Source organism: Trypanosoma rangeli, assembly GCF_003719475.1.
Source record: "Trypanosoma rangeli strain AM80 chromosome Unknown Tra_15.4_contig_00014, whole genome shotgun sequence".
NCBI lineage: Eukaryota > Euglenozoa > Kinetoplastea > Trypanosomatida > Trypanosomatidae > Trypanosoma > Trypanosoma rangeli.
Genome location: NW_021705758.1, coordinates 57,736 through 80,952, shown reverse-complemented (window position 1 = coordinate 80,952; position 23,217 = coordinate 57,736). Strand labels below are relative to the sequence as shown.

The window sequence follows — 23,217 nt, the reverse complement described above, 5'->3', positions numbered from 1 at the left end:
TACGGCTTTCTCCCACACCCCTTTTCTTCTTATTGACCTTCTGAGTAGCCACAGACACCCGTATTTGCCTTTTCCCCTGGACTGGGCGTCCTCCTCTCAGTTCCGCTTTTGATGCACCTCCTCCAAGCAGGAAAACAGCTAAAACCACACAGAAGAGTAGCAAGAACAGCTGCAGTAACATTAGTGCAAAACCACAACAAAGTGCGTTAGGGAAGAAAAAAGATTAAATACACAGCCACCTTCATACGTGAGCGTCACCACTACATCCATAATGGAAAAAAGAAAAAACCTTTGCGTCCCATTTTTTTTTTTAGTTGCAAAAGACACTCAACGACATTGCTCGTACGAGGCTCGATCCACGGCGGGGTGGATGAGCGATGTGACAGACACCTGAGGTGGCCGCCACTGCGGGCTTGTGCGCGGATTATGGTACCACACCCGCTGCAGCCCATCTGCCAAACCGCGGAGCTTGTTGCCGTCCTTTGTGCCGTGGAAAATCTCTTGTTTCAGATCCACCACATACTTTCCACACCCGTCAAAGCTTGCCGAGACCAAGACAACGTTGCACGCCTGCTCGGCGTACACCTTTGTTCCGTGTGCTACGTCGAGGCGTGCCAAGTTTAGCGCAAAGGCGGCACAACGGGAAAATGTTTTTCGCACACCAATACCATACCGCTCGCAATCACGGCTCAGCGCCAGCTCTTCCCCCAAAGAAACCAAATGAATGACGTCATGATACGTTTCCAGAAACTTTAGCAGGGCGCGCCGCCGACTCTGCAGCATGGCTTGCTGCTCTGATCCCGTCTCTCGCCACAGTGGGTCGTTTAACAACTGCTGTGTGCCCTTCTCAAAGGTCCCATCCAATCGCCGCCCACCCCCGCCTCGCAGCGCCACAAGAGAAGTGTACGGAATCACCACCGCAGAGTAGTACGAGGCAAATGGCATAAACCACTCCTCAATATTTGCAAGGACATCCGCTGCTAGGACCGCGATTGCCATCCCTTTTGGAATTCGTGTAGGCACTTGTGGAGTCATCCCAGTGAAGTCATTCATGCGCAGCTGAGCCAAACGAAGTAGTGGACGCAGATAGGGTTCTAGACTTGGATCCGCCGCAGGGTCAACTCGCAGTCGCACTAGCGCGTTTTCAACCGCCTCTGCATAGGCCGGGTAGCGTGCCAAAAGGTCACCTTCTAACGACATGGCCAACGAACTTGTGCTTATCGCCGTCTTACTTGAATGCCCATCAAGTAGTGTCTTTGACATTCCGTGTAGAACGACATTGTCGCCCTTCGCGAGAGACTTCAAGGCTAACTCATGCCAGTCAAACATCTGGAGGACGGTTGAAGCACCGTTAGGTTTTGCGCTTGCTGCCTGAAGCAGGTACGCGTACGTCTGTGGCGTTGGTGCGATATTGTATCGTGTCTCCATGAGTCTGAGTACATTTTCCGCCTCCCGCAGCGTCAATGTAGCCGATAACACGGCGTGAAATGTACCTCGAGAAAGCGGGGCACCAGCCTCCACAAGCACGTCCAGCGTCGCCTGCGCATCCGCGGCGTAGCCGGCTCTGACGTAGGCCAGCAGCAAATTGGTGTACACCATTGGGGAGAGACTCTGAACCCCGCACCGGTGCCTTGCCTCGTGGTAGAAAGCAAATGCCTGCGTCGGCTCCTTTGTGGCGGCACAGCAGGCCATGAGAGCAGCGTAAGTGTCAGCCGTAGGTGCAAGGCCCCCGTCCCGTAATCGACGGTAAAGTGCAAGGGCTATTGCCATACACTGTGGATTTTCGTTCGCCCGGCTTACAGCGTCAATAATAGCGGTATACAACTCTACCGAGACACCTACCACCTGATCGGCTTCACTCTCGAGAAAAAGTTCCTGTAACATTGCAAAGTGAGCCGTGTTACTGCAGCTGTGTGCGAGAGAAATTAACGCAGTCGTAATGTCACCGGCTGTCAAACGAAACACACCACCCCGGGCATGCTGCATGTACCGTAAAAATAACATGTGAGCAACATCAAATTCGCGTGTAAGTTCGCAGCTTCGCATGGCTCGAATATGATCAAGCGCCACCACGGGTAAAAAAGCGTGTCGCACCTCATCCTCCACCACCTCCACCACACTGTCTAACGTAAAACCGTAAGGCTGGTGCTCTTCTTCGGTTTCCTTATTTCCATGCTTGCCATTATCGTTCCCATGCCACCGCACTGCATTTCCTTTCCCCTTCGCATCTACGCGCTCCACGAGCTCGCTCAATTCAATGAGGTGGTTGAGAGACTCCACCGCAATGTCAAAGGCTCCCGTTAGGCTGCATAGCTCAAGCAGGGCATGCCAAATCTCCGCCATAACAACATTTGGTAGGTCCCAACCCAACAAATGCAAATACTTGGCATCCTCCGCGCGCGGGGAAGCAACGGAAAGGGCGGTCTTCATTGTGGCATTCCACTGCCGCAGTTGAGCAACAAAAAATTCGATTTCGTACAACGCTCGTTGAAGTTCCTGCTCGCTAATCAGGTCCCCCACCGCGGACGCCGCTTCGGTCACCTCGGCTACCGCGTGAATCGCCTTTGAAAGCACCTGCCGAACTGAAATTGGGTCAGAAAGCGTATGCGTCATGCGTTGGAGTGCCTCCCATGCGTCAGTCCTGCCCGCAATACCATCAACATCACCACCTTCTCCAGACACCAAGCGTAGCTTCAACTGCATCACCTCACAAAGCACGTCCGTTAAGATTCGCAATGGTGGTGCCACGTACGGTGTTGATAAAAGCATCGTAAGATCGTCAAAACGTCCATGCCGCAAGCGGTACATATACGCCTGTGGCGACGTCGGCCCCGCCAGAGACGAGTGTTCTTCGCAACTGTCGCTTGTGCCACTGTTGTTGTGACCCAATTGCCTGCCTGCTTTGCTAGTGCTGTTTGGTGGCGTACGTGCCGTTCCTGCTGCTGTTGCTACTGCCGCTGCCAGTTTCCCCGCTACCCGTGACTTGCCGTGACCACCCGACCACTGAGATGGGCGCCGGCGGCAGCCAATGGTCGCATGATAGGCGCGGCAACTCTGCAAAACTCCCCAAACAATGGCGCCTCTTCTGAGACGATAAACAACGGACAACATACACCCCCGTGATGTGGTTGGTCACTGTGTGGAGTGCGGGGCATTGTGGTTGCCCCAGAGGACGGTGTGTGTGTGTGTGCGTGTATATGCGGGCGAAGGAGTAAAGGGGCAGGGAAGGAAAGACACAGCACGATAAGCTCAGCACAAATCTCTTGCTGATGGAGACAAAACAAACAGACAAAAAAAAACAGTCACCGACACATAAATCAGAAAACAATACTGAGAATAGCAGCAACAACAACATAAAGAGTGTGCGTGTCATCTGTCATGGCCCCGTAGTCATTGTTGCTTTTATTACCATTTTTTGTTGTTGGTTTGGTATTTCCTTTTGGCTCTTGCCAACGCGCCACCCCCTCCCATCGTTTTCCCTTCTTCTCCCTCTTCTTCTTTTCTCCTCCACCTCACTTCCTTCACTCTCGCGCACACTCGTTTATTCGCTCATTGCTCCTTCACCATCAGAGCAGATCGCGCAGCAATGGCACCACTGCAAAGCGCCACCGTTCGTCCCACGTTTTTTCCCGACTCTGCATCACGTGGAGACGCTTTTGTTCCACAGATTCCACGATACTGACAGAATCCTCACAACTCGTAAGCTGCCACAGGATCGTTTCCAGTTCCTCCGCGTTGGTGAACATCCAACCATGTTTCTCATCCAGCAACTCTGGAAGGGCCTCATACTGCAGGGCTATAACAGGTAGGCCCGAACCCAACATGTCTACGGCCTTCATCGGCAAGTCTAAGCCACTAGAGGAGTGATGAAGGCAGAGACCCACATCCGCCGCACCAAGGGCAGTGGCGTAGTCCAAATACGACTGAAAATACATAGTTGTCACAGTCACGAGTGGGGAGAGAGATGCTTCCAAAACCGCACGCTCAAAACGCTCCCGTGACACACCCTTGCCTGTAACAAGCAACCAGATGGGCTTCACAACAAGCGACTTGGTGCCACCCTCTCGCTGTTGAAGCTGCTGTAAGCGTTTATCAACGCGTGCCAGTGCTTCTACCACCATGGTGTAGTTATCGTCTGCTGTCCAGCTAGTGGCACCCACTATGAACAGCCCCTTGGAGCTGGTGTTTGTGGCATTGTCGTCATGCATATCCGTCTCCATCACCCATGCCGGCGGCGGCGAGAGCCCCATGGCTTCCTTCGCATCTTCGCAAGTTGCCCCTAAAATGGGACGCAGTACTTCCTGCACAAAACGGGCTCTTGATGCAGGACCAAAAAAAGCGGGAGCCGTGTCGTATAGCACTGTCACCTCGTTTTCTATCAATGGATGTGCCTCACTTTGACGCTTCGTAGTTCGGCCTTGTAGAGCGTAAAGGGCCTTTTGCATCGCCTTACTAACCGTCACGTTGCGATCGCCAAAACAGCAGTGACACTCAAACATCCAGTAAATCCAGACTGCCAGGGAGGGCCGGTCATCGCTTTGTAGAATCGTGTAACCAAAGTTATGCCAATCCACAATAAGCGCAGGACAAATCACAAACCTGGATGAGGCAGTAACTTTTTTATCTCCTAATTTCAGCTCTTTTTGTAACTTCAGGCCCCCACGAATTTCGCTAAGAGCGTCGCATATCATCCATGAACCAGGAACAAGGAAACAGTAGTACAATATCGCATTGATCAGAAAAACACATGGGCGGACGATGTACTTGATAACAGGCACAAAAGGCACTGCAGGAGGCGATTGAACGAGAACCAGGTCCACAAGCAGAAGTTGTCCACGATCATTCACTACCATGACTAATGCCCCTATAAGTGCCCAAGCAAAGACTACAGAACAGGCGCATGCACGATACGCGGTAGACACTATCCAGTACATCCGACGATGGGGAAATACACGACAAAACCACGAAGGCGGCGTCACAGGCGGGATCAAATAGGTGGTGTCTACAACGCACTCACCCCCTTCGTTCGTGCCACCACTCGTGATTGATTGTAGGTCATCTATAAGGGCATTGCCCATGTCAAATCCCACCAAAGCCACGCTGTCAAAAAGACCACACTTGACCAGGCTCGCCGCATGATACTGCATGCGAGGAGAGCGGGCAAAGTCACCACCCACCATCACAACTGCACGTCGCAATATGGCTTTGCTGTCGCGGCGAAGGGAGCCAGACACCGTTGCCCCCCAACGCTCTTTTCGCAGGATGGAGTCTCGTATTTTTTCACGTCTGACGCGACCTCGCATCGACCTCACCAGAAGTGCCAGGGCCATCGAAAACCACATGGCAAGTGAGCAGAAGACAGGAAACGATATTGTCCATATCAATTCATCGTAGCTCAGCATATCTCCTCGCGCAACCCCCACTCGTGCCTGACAGTTTTCCTATTTGTATTTTGTTTTTATGTCCCCCTTGTTTTTTTTTTTTACCTCTTGCTGCTCCCTGACGCCCCATTCCACGTGGTTCATATACGGAAGCCCGAAAGAGGAATATATATATATATATATATATATTACACGCAGAGGTCCCCAGTGGCACTGAAGGCCTTACTCCAACCACACCCACAGAGGAAATATAATAAAATTAACAAAATAAACCACACACAAAAAAAGTAAAGGTTAAACATACAAAAAAAAAAAAACGCCTTCGTACGTCGCATTAAAATGAAAAAAAAAAAAAGAACAGTACCTGGAAGGTATTTTTTACTCGTTCGTAGCTCTTTCCGTGACGATGGCATGTCGAATCACCACGGGGCTGATTGGCTTGTCATCCTCTCCTCTCGACGTCTGTACAACTGCACGCACCACAGGCTTTCCTGTAGCTACAAAACCAAAAACAGTGTGCTTTCCATTCAACCACGGCGCCGCCTCACCTACGGTGATGAAGAACTGCGACTCGTTCGTGTTGGGGCCACAATTGGCCATGCACAGCCAGTATACGGTTGGATATGAGAAGAAATCCATAACATGCACTCCCTCATCCTCAAACCTCCCGCCAAAAATACTCTTTCCCCCACTACCATCCCCAGCAGGACATCCGCCTTGAATCATAAATCCCGGCACTACGCGATGAAACGTCAGTCCGTTGTAAAAGCCCTCTTGTGCCAAAGTAACAAAATTTTTAACGGCCTTTGGCGCAAACTGGGGAAGTAAACGGACGGTCACCGTCCCAAAGTGGTCTATAAATAAAGTGACATGAACAGTAGACGTTCCCCATTCGATGCTATGTCCTGTCGCAGTTGCAATAATATGCTGCACACGTCGCTCCTCCACATCACCGTCCAACTCATGTTCATCACTTTTCTCCGGAGTCATACTCTCAGGTTTCTGGTTTTCGTCGTTGTTGTCCGTCACCACCTCACGTGGCATCACACCCTGTAGAGAAGAGCGCAAAACAAGAAGATCTTCACAGTCAAAGTCACGCTTTTGATGCAAGTCGCACAGCGCCTTTTCACGATACTTCTGCTCCGTCTTTCCAGCATCGTCATCCGTGGCATTGGTGGGAGCAATGTTCTCCGCTCGCAATGCATTACTCACCCCAAACTGCACCTCATACTTTGTGTACAATAAAAGGGCATATTCCCCCGGCGATGCTGTGAAAAACATGGGATCAGCAGCATTAAAAAGCCGCTCATTGGATGAAGCTGCCAAGGCCGTATTGCTTGGAACAACAAAAAGCCGTTTGACGTCCTCTTGTAAAAGGGTGGAGCCGACAGGGGACTGACCCACAAGATTCTTGAGAGCCTGGCTGGCGGGAACCGTGAGTCGTATCAGTGTCAAGGGGGCAGCAAAGTGCCGATCAAGCGCCGCACCTGACGCTAACACCGAGGAGGTGGGAGAGAGCAACTCACGAAGAGTTTTCTCCAGATCTCCAATGGGGCGCCACAGCTGCTCCATGTGGAACGGTGTCACTAAGGCACAGGTGGAGGCTCCACTTGCGCCTGACAGCATTGTTCGGTTTGCAGGTAACGGCGCAGCACAAAAGACAAAGACGCGGCGACCACACACGCGCCCCTCAACCGGAGTCTCCAACATAATCTCTGGAACGAACACCCAGACACCCCCTGCCCCACCTTGTGGGGATTTGTGCACGGCGTCCTCCACTACGACGTCAAACACGGCCCCACGCAGTAGCCAAAGTGCCTCCCTCAGAGCGTTTTCCCCAACAAGTGACGGGGTTGCCGTTTCATCGGTTTCACCACGACAGAGAAGCTGGCCGCTGGAAAAGTCAAAAACATGCGCAAACACGCACACATGGCCCTCACGCAGAACACCACTTGAAACCACAAAATACTTCCCAGTTGCAGAAAACCCAACTTGAAGCGGCAGCATCACCCTGCCGGTCTTGGCAGCACCCATTGCATCTCGCAATAATGTAAAAAAACCGGTCTTCTGTCGCCGATCAAAAGTAATCCACCGCCGCAGTATCATAGGGTCAGATGTGCCACGCGATGGCACACCAGAGACGACTTGGAGGTAAGCAACAGACTGACCTTCATTGCCAGGCGAGACCATGATGCGCGCGTAGTCGATAATGCCCTTTTCATCAACCAATACCACCAAGCCGCTTGGTCGGTGTTGCTGGCAACAAACCACAAGATTGGCTGTGCTTAGCGGAGTGGAAGCCACGATGGTGGCTGTGCCGCCAGAACGCGGCGACTTTTCTGTGACACACGGCAAAAACACGGTGTGACTCGTTCCATCCTTTTCCATGGTAAAAAAAACAATAAACGGTTGGTGATCGTGGTGTAATAGAAAAGGCCGTTGCGTAACGCTCTCCTTCCAGCACGGTGATTTGGATTTCATGTTTAGCGTAACGCTGAACTCACAGGAGAGACGTGCATCCACGGTCATGAGAGTGGAGCTCACCACACGAACCTCAACAGCAACCGTCACGACACCAGCTGTCGCCTCCACGCATGGCATGATGCGCACCACGAGCAAACTGGGCGTGAGTGGGTCCGTGAGGATAAAGTGCTTCACCACGTCATTGAGGTCCCCCTCACGCACCTTCTGTGGAAAAAGACCCTGACGATCCCCCATGAAAAAAACACCACGCGGGAGCTTTCGCCATGCACGTAGCGTCCCAGTCGAGTCCACCGTGGCAATGAGACTGCCAAGCTCGTCCTGTACAACACCAATATCTTGCAGAAAATGGCTGTGTTGGTAGCTTCGTTCGTAGAGAGAACTGCTTGGAAATCCCTCCGAGCTTAGCAACTCTACAAAACACTCTTCGCCCTGCTTGTCCTCACCTGCGTTGCATCCAGCATCGCGTGACGCGCCGTTGTCGACATCATCGACTTTGTCCATGCTTGAGGAACGAGATCGCTTCCCCCGCCCTACCCCCAAACTCTGATCGCTTGTCGTTGTAGTCGGGCCATTCTGCTGTTGATGCAGAAGCACCTCAGGAATAGCGGGCAAGAAGTCCTCCTCCTCGTCGTCGTCTTCCTCCATCCCGCGACTCGCCCTGACACCGCCGTCGCTGTTGCCTCGCTGTGACATAGCCTGGACTTATATATATTATGCGTTACTACAGCCTTGACAACTCCCCCCCTCCCCCCATTGTCAGGGCGGTAGTCGGTGGACAAACACCCACAAAGAAAAGAGAGAGGAAGAGAAGCGATCACCCATCTTCCTCAGCCGCCACAGTTCTTCTCATTTCCGCTGAGGTCACAAAAACGACGATAATTTCCGACCTCCAAAGTGAAGCAAGACAAAATGAATTAATAAGCGCTGATGCTTGGAAAAAAGAGCGGGGGAACAATTACACGGCCAACCCGGAACAAGAGCAAAAAAAAAACAACAACTTGACAGATGCACTTGAACTGTGAAGGTAAATACATGACAGCAGAAACCAAGCAGGCAAATCGAGCATAAAACAAAATAATAAAAAACCTGAAGCCATGCGCATGCCACGACATCCTTCACGACCCACTTGCACACACCACACATACTCATAAACGAAACCAAATAGCACCAACATTCAACCGCACCTTGCACCCACCTGAAGATAAATATTATTGATCTCTTCTACATTCGTCTTCCCTAAAATCTTGTTCTCTTAACCTCTAAATCTGTTTTCACCCCAACTAACACCAGATGCCTTTGCTTCAGGTCATCCTACATCCCTCTCTTTTTCCCTCTCTTCTCTCCCACCGTCCCTTTTTTAAATATTTATCCCTCGTCATTTAGACTCAGTGGGTGCATCCCTACTGCCCAGCGGCAAGCTACAAGGGGAAAGAGCCTTTTGATCCCTGCTTACCCCATTTTGTTTCTTGACGAGGGCGGTGTTGTTGTCGGGGCGAATGCTGCTGCTGGCGTCTCTCGTATCCAAGTCCATAGCAAAAAGAGAAAAAAAAAATGTTCACCGCGTGAGACTAATTGCGATGAGAGCGACCTCTTTCTTCGGAACATCTGAAATCTTGCTTCGGTACATGTCTGTGTGCCTTTTGCAGCGATGTGTGTGCGTGTGTGTGTGCGATACGCCACCAGTTCCCAATGGGAATGGCTGGTAATACTAATAAACAAAATCGCAAAACAAAGAACACACACACACACGTTTCTTTTTTCCTCTTATTTTTGAGACTAACAAAACAATTCGTGACTCTTTGAGAGTGCTAAACAAATCCGGAGTGTTGTGGAGGGGCTCCGCTACGAAAATTGCCCAGCATTCACAACCCCCTCACTCCATCTCCGCTGCAAGAATTGTGTCTTATCCCTCCATTTTTCCTTCTATGTTGTAGTCACCTGTCTTTTCCTTATCTCTTTCCTGTGCATGACTTAAACGGGTTCGCAACTTTGGTCGCTGGCCGTAGGACTCCTTCAAAGTGACGTGACAGAAATGGGTTGCACAAACCATGAGTTGTACTGGGCATACTTACCAAGCCGCAGCTGGTGAATGCCGGGCACCATCCACCGCAGCAGCCAGCGGTCAAGCATTGATCGTGGAATCCAGTTTGGCAGATCACTCACGGTTTGCAGCTTACGCACCGTGACACCTGAGACGAGTCCACCGACGCTGTAGGAAAGCTCAACGGCCGGTACGCTGGTGGACACGCCCCGTCCCAAGGTGAGTAACGAATCAGCACTGTAACGCACCATTTTGCTCTTAGGAGCGCGGCTCTCACGCTTTGCAGCTTTACGACCCGTGCTGACTGTAGCCCGCGAAGACCGAGTGTCACCTGTTCGCCGCCTTGCTTCGTCACACTCGCCACCTTCATTCTCACCTTCGCTCAGCTCCGAGTCAGTCGAGACATAGTCGTACTCCATCCCATCAGGTTCCTCAAAAACAATAAGAAAGTGTGCAATAAGAAGCTGCGTCCCTTCAGGAAGCCCGGAACTTGTGTGTGTGCCAAGCATCCCTCTTTTAGCATCCGTATCCACGGGAGTGTCTCCGTCACATCTCTCACTCCTGCTTTCCAGTTTCGTATCCATGGTGTTGGGAAGCTGGTAACTATTAGCCATGACCTCGCTATTCTCACCGCTTTTCCGTCGCTCTACAGCTACCGCCAAGTCGTCATCGGTGAAACCGCGACGCGCAAGCCGACCCTCCGGCAGGACATCAGGTGCCAGGGACTTGACCTTCTTCCACGTTGTCTCGTCCACATTGCCTATATCCCAAATAAAGTGGTGCGGCTTCCTTGCATCTGGCTGTTGAACGAGGCCCACACCACCGGTGTGAATCGTAACAACGTCACAGTAGCGATTGGGAAGTGCAATGCGTATCTTCGCCGCATGCACAATATCGTACACCATAAAGTCAAAGGATAAACGTTTTAGGCCCGGTCTTTCATCCGCTTGTAGGTAACAGTTCTTTACCACGGCGTTCACTGGATGACCCGCTTTTGCTGATGCCTCATAACACATCAGTAGCTCATCTCCTATGCAAGGGGGCGTAAAGCAGACGTTGCCGTTTGGCGAGAGCTCCCAGTAATCCACCATGCTGTGTACGTCATGAACGGTAACGTTGGGAAGTCCTTCCCGCTTCTTACTTATACCATGCGACATCATGGTTCTGTAGCTAGTATTTTCTGTTGCATGAATGACCCGGTGGCGAGAGTGCGACGTGGCCGGAGGCGAGGTGGAGACGCCCTTGACGTTGGCAGAGAGCCGCATAAGAAAGCGGTAGCTACGCATCAAATATGTTTCGCACCGAATTTCCCCCTGCAGTGGTGTCTGCTCATCCAACTCCAGCAGCCTCTCACTGGGCGGCAGCTGCACCAGTTCCGTGACGCTTATGGTGATCTCATTCCGCAGAAAACTCCACACCCCGCGGTAGGCAATGTAGCCAAGCGCCACCGCAACGGCGATTCTAGTGCAGTCACGCACCTTCAATGACATTTTTTTTTTCACCGTCACCACCCCCACGTAAAACAACAACAACTAACTCCTTCCTTCTTTCCTTCTTGCTCTTCCCCTTTATTTATGCCTGCGCAAGAAACACTGGGAGAGAGGGGGAGGGGAGTGCAAATCTATTGAAGCCGGAAAGAAGAAGCCATGAAAGATCATATGTAAAGGGGCGGACGAAGCGAAGGAAAACAAAACAACAGCAGAACAGGAATGATCTCCAGCGCACTTCATGCATGCATGCATGCCCGCACACGTAATGTGCTTTACCAACGGCCCCAGCGCAAATACGCCATGGTGCGGCGCGGATAATCGAAACTACAACCACATCCAGTATCCCTATTACCACTCTCCAGACGCCGCCCCAACGCGCCCTTTTCTAGCAACCGGGGGAGTGAGCCGTAAAATGCGGCAATACAGCGGTACAGAGGCACCAGCCTGCGACCGGAGGGAAATAATAGTAATAATAGCCATCATAATAACAGGACTAATCACCACAAGCTGCGGCACGAGCACCAACAAAAACAACAGCAACCAAAAATAAAAATAAAAAATACATTCCATGGTAAATTATTTTTGTATGGTGGCAGGGATGTGCAGCCTGTGGCACCTGGATCCTTTTAGCTGTCCTTTCGCACGCACAAAAAAAAAAAAACAACGACAACAACATTTTCCTCCTTCCCCCATAGACACTTTTGTATCTTGTATTTTTGCTTTCCATGCATCCCCCGTCCCCTCTGGTGTCCTGCAGAGGGGCACCCCCAATATTGGAGCAAATACAAAATTGTGATCTCAAAGCAACAACACAAAGGAAGAATTGTACAGACCACGAATGTATTAATAACAGAAACAACAGTCACTAACAACACCACGTACCAATCTTTATAGCTTCGCTGCAGAGCTCCTGTAATTTCTGCGTTCAGAGGATGACTGAGATGAATCAAATGCAGCGCGCAACTTTAGCCAGTACCCTCGTACAACATCCGCGGCCCTCCCCTCCCTCCACGGGGCCTCATGAGGTGCCATGGAGACAGGATGGGCGGTAGGTGTCGTGACAAAATTTTGATGTTCTTTATCCAGTACGAGGAACGGGAAACCTATGCACTGTTCATTGGCAGTACTCCATGCCTGCGAAAGTATCTCCTCAAGACTTTGCCGAAACGGGGCGCATGTGACTTTAATCAATCGATCAATAACAAGCATAGCGGCTTCATTCGCACCGGGTACAAGTCCATCCCAGGCTGAATCGAGGCGAAGAAGCCAATCACTCGAAAATGCCGATTTTTTAATTCCTAAATGACTATTTTTGTTTCTTTCGTCATCGCCACCAATGCGAACCGTAACAGAAGGGGAGTGCACGGAGACGGCACCGTGCAAGATGCGCGTCGCGAGGTCCCGGTAGGGTTTCGGGACACCACCAAGCAACGCCATCGTATCCTGCGAAGATACAGCTAGCGATTTCTTCGATTCGCCGTCCCCATAAAGCGAAAGGCGGTAACTATGGGGTAGTGCTGCGTGCACTCCAGTCTGTCCCAGAGCCGATGGCACCGCCTCCAGTAAAGTAAAAAATTCGTTACAAAGCGGACTTGTACAAATAACAAAACTGTAGGCAGCAACGCACAACTCTGCCACGGACACTATCTTCTGCGGATGGGCTGCACAGTAGTGCTGGGCAAACCGTTCATAACGTGCAAGTAACTTCATAGCGGCTTTAGACAGCTCTCGACGCCGTTGCAACACTCCAGATGGAGCACCGCCTGATGTATTCGCTTGGTCACTTAAACGGACCCTTGAGGACGGAGGTCCTCGCGGTGTTCCATGCTGCTTCTCTTGTTGAGCCACTTCCCGCATAAAATGCAGAAGTGGGGCTCGAAGATCCACCAAAATGTGATGCATGTACTCTATCCAGGCACTTTTCTGCAGCGCACGCGTTGTGTGGGGTGAAGACGCAGCACAGGGAGCACGTTCCCCCAGCCAATGCCCAATTTGGGGCAGATATAGCTCAACGCAGAGAACAAATGCTGCCAAAGGTTCAGTCAGCACCACATTTTGGGCCAAAGACTTGACGAGAAACAAATCTTCGTCGCCGTGCGGCAGCTTTGACGATAACGGCTCAAATTCTACTTCACACGGGATCGATTGAGCCCGGCAGAGCCAGAGAAATGCAATCACTATAGGGTCCCCGTGGAATCCACGAACGTAGAAGCCGTCACTCGCCCTTACGGGGTTGTGAGTGCTACCACCTCCAAAACTACGTTGCTTCTTCTCTGTAAAATTGAATGTCATTGCCTTTGCGCGGGCCGCGTTGAGGACGGCTTCCATGAGAGGCAGCATGGCAGGGACGTTATGCACCTTGAGTAGATAAAAAAACTCGGTACACAGAGCCTCACCGGCAAGCTGCGGCGTCATCGTCCCCCGCAGCGCAACCCACGCTGAGTAATAAAAACGCATTGTGAATTGATACCAATGTGGTGGCCGATGGGGCATTGCCGTTTTTCCAACCTGCTTCACATTCGTAGAGTTTATTTGCTGTTGCGTTGTTTCACCATTTTTTTCCGGTCCATTAGGACCCGGACATTCGCTGTCACTGGGTGCATCGCCAAATAGCGCCTGACTCCGCAACGCCCAAAGATGCGCCCGCTGCCTTGCCGACAAACAGGGTAGCATGTAGCGCCTGTAGGCCCGTTCCTCCATGAGTTTGGCAATCTCCATCACGAGAACACCCAAATAGTCGGAACGATCGCCACAACACGACAACATTTCAGACAATCTTCTGAAACGAGAGAAAAGTAAAAGCAAATAGTAAAAAGAAAGAGAAATAAACACGGGAATATCCTTAAAAAGTGGAAACGATAAAAGGATAGTCGCACACCAACGTAAGACGAGAGAAAGAGTACTTGTGCGTGTGCAAGTAAGGAAGAGTTAGACCTCCCAAGAGGCGCAGAGGCCCCCCTCGCTCCCTCCGACGTTCACGTACTCTTTTCTCCGCCGCCCTCCTCGTCAGCGATACCACTGCGGCGAATGCAACGGACCAAACACAACTACACAAAGGGCACAAACAAATAAATAAATATATCACACATCAACCAAACAACAAACATCATACAATAATTAATTCGATGGTCATGTCACGTAAAGTGGGCAGCTACAAATAAATAATAATAATAACAACAAGAAAAAAGAAAAAAGAAAATAAAATAGAGACGACACTTCACTTTTTTTAGTCACCATACGCACATAATAAACTTCTGTTCGTCAAAACAGCAGATGGCAGATACAACTGCATCAGTCCATCTTGATCATCAGTTGATACTTCGCGCTCATTTCTCACCTTTCTGCGTGCCAATCCACTTCCCACAAGAGCCATTCTAGCGCTCATTTCATTTGTCGCAAGAATGTTATACGGTGGGCCCCATAAGAACTGCAGAAGCGCCAAGGAAACAGAGCCTCGTGTAAGGTATTGATAGAAATAGTCACATATAGTGTTGATGTTGTCAGCCGCAGCCTCGGCGGAGGCCGTTGACAAAATCTGAGACAACTGCGGCCACACTGCTGTGAAGTCTGCTGCAGTAAATGCGATGCCAAGCTGTTCCTCGCAATACCCAAAAATGTTACTCAAGGCATCAGTTAGAATGCTTTCAGAACCACGTAACAGAGACATGGTATGATAGACAACCATTTGTGGTGCTAACGTCTTTGACCAGATATTCTCCACCCACTCTGGACCAAGAATCACCATGCACAGTCGCTGAGGCAGCGACCTCGAGGGGGATGGGTTGTGGACATAACCCAGGTCACTCTCGCAGCCCTTCTCTTCCAGGGAATTGGCTAGAGTGCAGGAAAGAAACAAGAGCACACCGCGAAGCCGACACTCTTCCAGTAGCGCCTCCAGAAACACATCCCTTTCACACAGAAAAGGTTCCATTGCTTCACCCACATCCACTTCATCAGGAGCATCTGGAGAAACAAAGCCCAGGTGGTAGAGCACCGCGTTTTCCAAGGATTGCTCGTCAAAGCAACAAGAAACAAATTGCCGCAACCGTTGGAGGGCAGTAAAGAGAACAAGAAGCCCTGCTGAACTGCGGCTCCACCACAACCCCAGTGTATGTGGGGAGATGGGGGCAGGAAGAGAAATCTGTTGCGCCTTCCCATCTTCATGGTCCCCTTCGTAGTACTGTTTTTCCATTGCTGCGGCAGAAACACCACGGTGACGTTGGAGCTCCCAAAACCCCTCAAGTGTCCCACTCATCATTAAATGGGGATAACTCTTTCTCAACTCCGTGGACTCGGCAGTTTCACTGACCGCCTCAACCGGAGTTTCACGCGGAAAGAGCAGGCGTTGAGGAAGCCACCGTGCCAAGAGGTGTATTGGGCTCAATGGCGCAGTGTGGTGAAGAAATCGCAGCATCCGATGAAAAAGCGTCTGAAATGCCGTCCTATTATTTGAGTAATCAGAAATAAATAAAAAGTTGAACGTATTCGTAAGGCAGGAATCGACTAGCATCGGCTGCGGTAGTAGGTGGTTCTCAGCAGATCCCTTCTGCAGCTCAACACGTTCTTCAAACCACCGTTGAAGGCAATTCAATTGATGTTGCGCGGCAGCAAGCCGTTCCGTAGAAGGCAGACCAGCGATGGAATCTGCGTGAGTGCCGACAAGCACCACCGGCAAATGCAACGCCTCATCACGTGCGTCGTTCGCGTTGTCGGTGTCGCTTCTCCGCACATTGGCAACATGTGAACTTGGCATCGCCACAGCATACTGGAGCGTAAGCACATGTTGCCATATCGTTTCTTTTGTCACTTCCCAGTCATCTTGCAGATGATAGGTAATGCAATACACAACACCTCGGATTGGCAGCTTCACACATCCTCTACTGGCCACGAGTAAAAAAGGGCCCGGTAACTCCACAAGATTCACGCAAACCCGAGACGGCGCCGCACTTCCCTCCTCAACGGCATTCATCCACTGCTGCAGGTTGGACGGTGTAGCGTTGCAGTGGCCACCCAGGGGGAGTGGGTTCTTCGGAAAAGGCACCTCAACGATTGTTGAGGTTCGCCGGATAGTCATTGTGTGCAGCTCAACCGTTGGAGGAGGAGCAACCAGGGACGCCTCACGCAAGAGAGCGCATATTAAACTCGATTTCCCACTCCCGGCCGCCCCCACCACGTAAATACCGTACGCAAACAGTTTCCTAAAATCGTCGAGGTCCTGCGACTCTGACCAACCTGCACTCTCCTTCGTAATATCGGAAAAGCTTAGGGCAGGTAGCGGCCCCTTGCAAGTAGCTTGAGGGTCCGCAACAGTCTTGACGCCTCCTGTAGTAAGCAGTCGGCGATAAAGCGGATCTTGCGCGGAACCACGTGTGTTGGCACGGCAGAGCCGATGACGATGTCCAGATGAAACCTCATTCAACGTGTCTCCGTGGCGGCAAACACGGTTCAGACAAAAAGACACCAAACTATCCCTCTCTGTCATCGGCACCCGGCGTTTATCCTTCACAACGGCCCTGCCGTCTTCGCAGCAGTCCTTCGCAGCATCTTCCACAGGATGCGGGGATGGCCCACTCAGTGTGCCGCCCTCCATCGTCGGTGCATCACCCTCCTCGCCAAGCCGCCGCTGCAAGTGAAAGCCCCCATCCTCGAATACATCGACTGACTTCATCGTTGGTAACACTTCAGCTGATAGCTGCTGATGAAAGTTGTCATTCTGGGAAAAAATGTATGACTCAGATCCAGGAAAGTCTCCACACATAAGCGCCGGCTGACGCTCATTAGACAGCATCGTCGTCCGCACGGTTGCATCCATGCATTTGAAGGGGGAAACACGAAGTAAGTTCAGTTTGTTCTCTCGCGTTGGAGCAGCTGCAGCGTCCATGAAGCACAAGAGCTTCTCTTCGACATTGTCTAGCAACAATAAAAAGATGCCCTCAGTCATATTGGTATATTCTCGTAGCAACCCCGACTGCAAGTGAAGCTCGCCGTGACGTCCACGCAAGGCATGTTGCCATGCTTTTTCCACCTCCTCGTCTTCGTCCTCCTTCGTGAGCCACAACTTACTGGGCAAATTTATTTGTTTTACATGACAGCGTTGCCATTGATCTGCAAGAGAAAACAGTATGGACACCATACACTCTGCAGCGCGAAACTCAATCAAAAGTCTTCTAACGGCCTCAGCTTCAATTAAACGACGAGATAGGTCACCCGATGACACTAACAGTGACTGCAGCATTCGTTCATGTGGTGAGAAACATGCTGTCGAATAACTCAACTCTTCACAGGGGGAAGCTAACGTACGGGGCTCCACGCTCGTAATACCTTCAGGAGGAGGCTCTGAAGGGCCTTCATGATAGCTTTCATGCCTCAACAGCGTCATTTCCATTTCCCTGCTTTTGTCCAGTGGATTTGATGCTTCTGGACACTGAACGGAGGCGTCACAATGCTGCTTCGGTTTAGTTGCGACAAGGCACCCCGACGGAAAAGCACGCGACGCAAAAAGATCCCCAAGCGCGGTGTAATACTCCCACTCCAGCCGCTGACACCAAGTAAGAGCGTCACTTTCCGCGCTATAAAGACTCAGCACATCGCCTACAGAAATAGATGGATGTACCGCAGACGAAACAAGACCCCGCACCCGTCGCTGCAACCCCTTTTCCCTCACCCAGTTTGCCACGTGGTGCGACTGCTCAAGAGCAGTGAGAAGGCGTCGAGTGGAGCAGACCACTTCATCACCTCCCCCTCCATCACGCCAGCCATCCATTAACCGAGAAAAAAGCAAAGGTTCGATAAGCAATTTTTGTAGCCACTCCTTGGCATTTCCTACTCCATTAGCTGGGCCTTGTCGTGGATCCATACCACATGTGTTATCTTGAGTGCCATTCATGGCGTTGTTATCACGACCATCGGTGGTATCGCAGTCAGCATCAACGTCATCCGTGACCACGAGGGCCCCCAGTGCGCACCAGAAGAAGATATACCGCAGGAGTGGCGCTGATGTGCTGTGGTCGGTACGCACCTCCTTGTCCCGATGGAGAAGCGCCTTTTCATCTATTTCCAGAACGGCATACACCACGCGTACTGACGGTAAACAAAATTGACAAGGCTCTTTTTCTCGCTCTTCCTCCACCTCTTCCTCATTTACTCTCTTTGTGGAATACAAGCGTCGTACAATGAGAAACCTGACGATTTCTTCTGGTAGAATTTGTGAGGTCCATGCGTTAAGCTCAGGAATACTACAACTGCCGTGCCCCTGGGGCTGTGAGTGTCCCAACACAGCAGAAGCTGCATTAGCAAACAAGCAACGCACCGCGACGAGTGCTCGGGAGTTACTTGTTGGCAAGGCCTCAAAAGACGCGTTCACACCCGCCAGAACAATCTCACTGGTGCGTGCACACCTAGAATCAAGAAATGTAATGCTTACTAAATGAAAGCAAAACGTTGCTGCTTCGTGTTCCGTATCCGTTAGGCGTTCCTTCACAAATTCGACTACTGCTTGCACGCCCATAAATTGACCGCTGCTTTCATTCGAGTATCGCCAGGGCAACTCATCTTCACCCGCCGTATGAGACACAGCCCCTCCCTCCATCCATTGTATTACAGACACTTCCAGTGGCGAGGAAGCAACATCTAGCACTCGTCCTGTCAAGTCCTGCAGCATGAATGCCTCCACCTCGCCCAGTCCACTCAAGGCCTGACTTTCACCCTTTGCGGACAAATGAGGGGGAACGCAGGAAAGAAACCAAAATGTACCACTCCGCCGTAACTCCTCCCACGCCGCGTCACCCAGCGTAGTTGCAATGGAACGATGATCAATACAGCCATTGTGAAACAATATATGTGTTCCGCTCCCCTGAACTTGTAAAGAAGAAGGCAATACTATACATGGCATCCTGTTAGGGCGAGCCATGCTTCCACAACCTTCTTCTGGCGCCATATCATTGGTACAACACGTGTCACCCGTTCTCTCCTCTGAAGTATCTTCGACGCATGGATGTAGGGCAATGAAGATGTCAACGGAACGATCCACACGCGTACGCATAACTGTATTGGTCTCGTGCAAAAACTGACACCCTCTCCGTTTCGACCTCAGTATGTGGTTTAAAAGGGGATTTCAAAGCTGAAAAAAAGCTGCGCCTGGCCGAAGTCCTGTGCCTTCTATTCGTACAAACAGAGCAAGAGTAACAACAAAGGCAGAGAAGCAGCATGACTCCACTTCACCCATCACCCACCACGGGAGAGGAGATTCATCCAAGATGCTAATGAATCAAGAACCAGCTGAACTCAAAGAGGCGTTGTGTACGAACTACATTCGTCGAGAGACGGCGAAGCGGCAGAGTCTGCACGGCTTCGCAGCAGTCACGCCCCTCCGCGTGAAAGGCATTATGGGGCGGAAAGAAAGGAAAACTACAACAACAAAACTGCATTTGCTATGCCTTCCAACGCGGTAGCACTATAAAGGAAATAATAATTTAAAAAGAGTCACTGAGGTTTAACACAACACTTTATCATCGGTGTAGCCCTAACTTGTTGCACAATTCCGTCCACACGCAGCTTGGAAAATATGTTACAGGAGAAAGGCCGTGACTCCCGGCCTTACCGTAACTCCCACCTACATTTGTCTTCTTTTTCTTTTTCCGCATGGTGTTGTAATACTGGGTGGGTCATCGCAGCAGGCGTATCCCAACCGCGGACACGACCGAACCCGCCAAGTGATTCCCTCACACCATCGGACCTGCCCACCTACGCCCGTTACTGTGTGAAGAAGCGGAAAGCTCATCCCCCTCTCCCACACACACACACCCAAAACAAAACAAAAAAAAATGTGTAAAATACGGGGGAACTTGTCCTTTTGCTGTGCCTTTTTTTTTCAGTTCATGTAATATACACCACCTCATACCCCGCGTCTTGCGTGGGTTTTCCGCTTGACACTCCACAGCAGCACCAGGGTGAACGCCAGCAAAAAGAACCATACTGCAAGAATAAAGATCCATTCCTTCTCCCATAGCGTGTTCACGTCCACACTCTTTAAATAAACTTGTTTTCCTGCTTGAGACACGTCTTTCCCAAGATTCATGGAATTCGCGTTAACAGCGGAAATTTGGCGAGTTGCTACAGGAGCCCCTTCGACAAATGTGCCATTGATAAGTAGTGTGCGCCGCTTTGTCGCAGAAGTAAGATCCACAGGTTCCTCCGGAACACGAATAGTATGCGTTTGTTTCGTGTCCGGCCAGGTCATCAGCTCAACGTAGAAACGTGTTCTTGGAAAGGACTGTGCCAACGCTGGTGAAAGCGCTGGCTTCCTGTAGTATGGGATATTCAGTTGTAGAGTAGGTGGACGCTGCAGCACCTCGCTCGCCCAAAGTTCTTCAGCCGAAGGGGGTTGGCATCCCTGAGATGACAAATTGTGCTGCAGTGGCCCATGATACGCCTGAAGCAGCTTCACGACGTGGGGCTGAAAGCGCATGATACGCGACGGAACACGACCAAACCCAGTCAGCTCTGCACGATCTTCAAACACTTCCACCACTGCAAACGCATTGGTCAATGTCTCAATTTGCCCCTCCAGCGTGACACAGTGAACGCGATGCGTCCCCTGAACCGTGTAGTCCCCCTTGTGATTATGCCCAGAAAACACTAAGGGCATCTGCTCATACGCTTTTAAGAGCGGTCCTAGTCGATTTGTTTCAAATCCAATGGGAACATGAGCAAAGAGAACTGCCACGCGACCGGCAGCCTTAACAGCGTGCAGTTGTTCTTCCAGCCACTTCGTTTGTGCCTCTTTTGTGGTCATGTTGGTATTTTCAGGATCATTTGCCATGGAATCTAAAAAAATGAAACGAAACGGTGGGTGGTCAATTGTGTAGTACCAGCGGCGCAGCCCCAGTTTTCTCATGAGCCACGCTTCCTGTGTCTTATTTGTTTTTCCAAAGCGGTCATTATGGGCACGAAGGTCGTGGTTGCCCAAAACACTGTAGTGTGGTGCTTTCGCCCGGTTCAAGCTGTCCAGGATGGGCCTCAAGTTCCACATCAAGTCGTTATTAACAAGATCCCCCAGATTCACGATCACATTCATGTCTGGAACACGATTAAAAAACGCAATGGCCTCGTCAAGCTTGTCCTTTGCAACATCGTAGCGGCGCAGGGTCGTCGTCGTCGTTCGCTTGCGCTGCTCACGCATCCAATGACGCATCGTCTCCCACGGTGCCTTCTCCCCCACTGGAAATGTGTCGTAGTGGGTGTCTGCAACAAGCCCCATGGTGAGCAACTTTCTCGTGCTCTTCACCTGCTCTCCGCAGCACGACATCGTCAGCCCAAGGAAAAATAATAGTTGAAGCAGAATCATGGACCAAGCCATAGCAGGCTGGCGGGCCCCGTGATCCCCACCACCAACGCCATGCCGTCTTCTAGCCAGCACCACTTGCAGGACACCCACCCCCGCCTTCTTGTTTGCCCCCATGTACACGTGCGTAGTGCTGCGAGAGCGGCACTTCCCAAACAACGAGAGGAAACGGGCAAACAAACACACCATAGACAAAAAGTAGTGGATAAAGCACCGGAGACACACCGATGGTGTCATATTAAGACTCAGGGGGGTAAGTTCCCTCGCGCCATTGCCATGCCAAGAATGAAACGTTTAAATTGCCGTCCCCCCTCCCCTTATTAGCTTCTCTTACACTCGCACGTCCCTGTCCCTTCCCCCTTTTCCCCCGTTCCTGCAATTCAAGCACACTTCTGATAAGACGGAGATCATGCAAAAGAACAAAAACAAAAACACGTAGAAACCTGTGACTTCGACGCGTATAAATACAGAAAACGGCGGGAGACTGCGTCAAAAGGGAAATCATGGCAATAATGAGAGAGTGAAATGGAATGAGAGGGTTACTGAAAAGCATAGTTCCTGTGCGAGTGCAAGCAAGGCATTAGGTACGTGCGTGCGCACCATGGAGCCACACGCACCGCCACACACCGGCACCGCATCATCACACTGCGCTGCAATAACGCTGAAAACAAACAAAAAAAAAAAAAAGAACACCACAGCAAAAAAAAAAAAGACAGTAAAGCAAAAAAAAAATAATATAGGGGGACGGTTTCCTTGAAGAATCTGCTGTGCATATAAATGAGGACCGCGCCCTCGCCTTACCCTTCAATAACGCGCTTCAACACACAACCCCCCCCCACACACACCACTCCACAGAAAGAACGCACACGCACAAGAGAAAACTCTACCATAACCGCTGATAGGCGCAAAAAAAAAAAAACGACCAACGTACCAGTTAGAAAAAAATTATTATTCCCACCAAGCCACACCTTTGGTTTAACTATACTTTTTCTGATTTTTTCCCTTTTTTTTGCTTCTCTCCTCTCTCTTATTATAGTATCTTTTGTGCCCATCTACTTTTCATTCACCATCTGCATACATCCCCGTCGGTGACACACCGTCCCCGCCACCAAAGACCGATGTGGTAAAATTTAAAACATACAACTAAATACATCGCTGCCAATGACTTGGCTCCAAACGTGTCCTGCGGCGCCTACCACTTTGTGTTCACAAACACACCACGCGGACCGCCACGCCTTCTCAGAAACGCGGGCATGTTAATTGGCCCCGCCACCCTTTGAGGCCCGTTGCGGGAAGGCCACAGGGAATGGTGTAAGAATCTCGCGTGTCTACCAACACACCCAAGCAAAAACAGTAATTACAACAATGCACACAAAAGCTAAAGCAAAATTGAAATACGAACGAGAGAGAGAGAGAGAGAAAGGAAAAAAAAGAGAGAAGGGTGGGGGGGGGGGGGAGAGAGAGAGAAGAGAGTCGTTT

At 50.8% G+C, this 23,217-nt stretch overlaps 7 protein-coding genes across 7 annotated transcripts, besides 15 other annotated features; all 7 read right to left on the bottom strand.

The window, feature by feature from the left end:
* Positions 1 to 327: 327 nt before the first annotated feature.
* TraAM80_00779 (uncharacterized protein) lies at positions 328 to 3,111 on the bottom strand (the record flags this gene model as incomplete). Its single annotated transcript, XM_029377847.1, has 1 exon — positions 328 to 3,111. One exon carries the CDS (start codon positions 3,109 to 3,111, stop codon positions 328 to 330), a length of 2,784 nt encoding a protein of 927 aa, XP_029242327.1.
* A 64-nt stretch (positions 3,112 to 3,175) lies between these two features.
* Positions 3,176 to 3,195: a microsatellite.
* A 284-nt stretch (positions 3,196 to 3,479) lies between these two features.
* Positions 3,480 to 3,507: a sequence feature (GA-rich).
* A 59-nt stretch (positions 3,508 to 3,566) lies between these two features.
* Positions 3,567 to 5,402, bottom strand: TraAM80_00778 (putative dolichyl-P-Man:GDP-ManGlcNAc2-PP-dolichyl beta-1,4-mannosyltransferase; the record flags this gene model as incomplete). The annotated part of the gene is made up of 1 exon (XM_029377846.1): positions 3,567 to 5,402. The coding sequence occupies one exon, from the start codon at positions 5,400 to 5,402 to the stop codon at positions 3,567 to 3,569; it is 1,836 nt and encodes a 611-aa protein (XP_029242326.1).
* Positions 5,403 to 5,546: 144 nt separating this feature from the next.
* Positions 5,547 to 5,570: a microsatellite.
* Positions 5,571 to 5,759: 189 nt separating this feature from the next.
* On the bottom strand, positions 5,760 to 8,558 carry TraAM80_00777 (putative cyclophilin type peptidyl-prolyl cis-trans isomerase; the record flags this gene model as incomplete). Its single annotated transcript, XM_029377845.1, has 1 exon — positions 5,760 to 8,558. The coding sequence occupies one exon, from the start codon at positions 8,556 to 8,558 to the stop codon at positions 5,760 to 5,762; it is 2,799 nt and encodes a 932-aa protein (XP_029242325.1).
* A 956-nt stretch (positions 8,559 to 9,514) lies between these two features.
* Positions 9,515 to 9,534: a microsatellite.
* A 344-nt stretch (positions 9,535 to 9,878) lies between these two features.
* Positions 9,879 to 11,396, bottom strand: TraAM80_00776 (uncharacterized protein; the record flags this gene model as incomplete). Its single annotated transcript, XM_029377844.1, has 1 exon — positions 9,879 to 11,396. The coding sequence occupies one exon, from the start codon at positions 11,394 to 11,396 to the stop codon at positions 9,879 to 9,881; it is 1,518 nt and encodes a 505-aa protein (XP_029242324.1).
* Positions 11,397 to 11,443: 47 nt separating this feature from the next.
* Positions 11,444 to 11,471: a sequence feature (GA-rich).
* A 384-nt stretch (positions 11,472 to 11,855) lies between these two features.
* Positions 11,856 to 11,884: a microsatellite.
* A 31-nt stretch (positions 11,885 to 11,915) lies between these two features.
* Positions 11,916 to 11,955: a microsatellite.
* Positions 11,956 to 12,042: 87 nt separating this feature from the next.
* Positions 12,043 to 12,071: a microsatellite.
* Positions 12,072 to 12,284: 213 nt separating this feature from the next.
* Positions 12,285 to 14,162, bottom strand: TraAM80_00775 (uncharacterized protein; the record flags this gene model as incomplete). The annotated part of the gene is made up of 1 exon (XM_029377843.1): positions 12,285 to 14,162. The coding sequence occupies one exon, from the start codon at positions 14,160 to 14,162 to the stop codon at positions 12,285 to 12,287; it is 1,878 nt and encodes a 625-aa protein (XP_029242323.1).
* A 21-nt stretch (positions 14,163 to 14,183) lies between these two features.
* Positions 14,184 to 14,221: a microsatellite.
* Positions 14,222 to 14,434: 213 nt separating this feature from the next.
* Positions 14,435 to 14,472: a microsatellite.
* Positions 14,473 to 14,509: a microsatellite.
* Positions 14,510 to 14,551: 42 nt separating this feature from the next.
* Positions 14,552 to 14,606: a microsatellite.
* A 16-nt stretch (positions 14,607 to 14,622) lies between these two features.
* TraAM80_00774 (uncharacterized protein) lies at positions 14,623 to 19,437 on the bottom strand (the record flags this gene model as incomplete). The annotated part of the gene is made up of 1 exon (XM_029377842.1): positions 14,623 to 19,437. The coding sequence occupies one exon, from the start codon at positions 19,435 to 19,437 to the stop codon at positions 14,623 to 14,625; it is 4,815 nt and encodes a 1,604-aa protein (XP_029242322.1).
* Positions 19,438 to 20,289: 852 nt separating this feature from the next.
* On the bottom strand, positions 20,290 to 21,855 carry TraAM80_00773 (putative serine/threonine protein phosphatase; the record flags this gene model as incomplete). The annotated part of the gene is made up of 1 exon (XM_029377841.1): positions 20,290 to 21,855. One exon carries the CDS (start codon positions 21,853 to 21,855, stop codon positions 20,290 to 20,292), a length of 1,566 nt encoding a protein of 521 aa, XP_029242321.1.
* Positions 21,856 to 22,402: 547 nt separating this feature from the next.
* Positions 22,403 to 22,473: a microsatellite.
* Positions 22,474 to 22,558: 85 nt separating this feature from the next.
* Positions 22,559 to 22,611: a microsatellite.
* A 529-nt stretch (positions 22,612 to 23,140) lies between these two features.
* Positions 23,141 to 23,211: a microsatellite.
* Between the last annotated feature and the right edge of the window lie 6 nt (positions 23,212 to 23,217).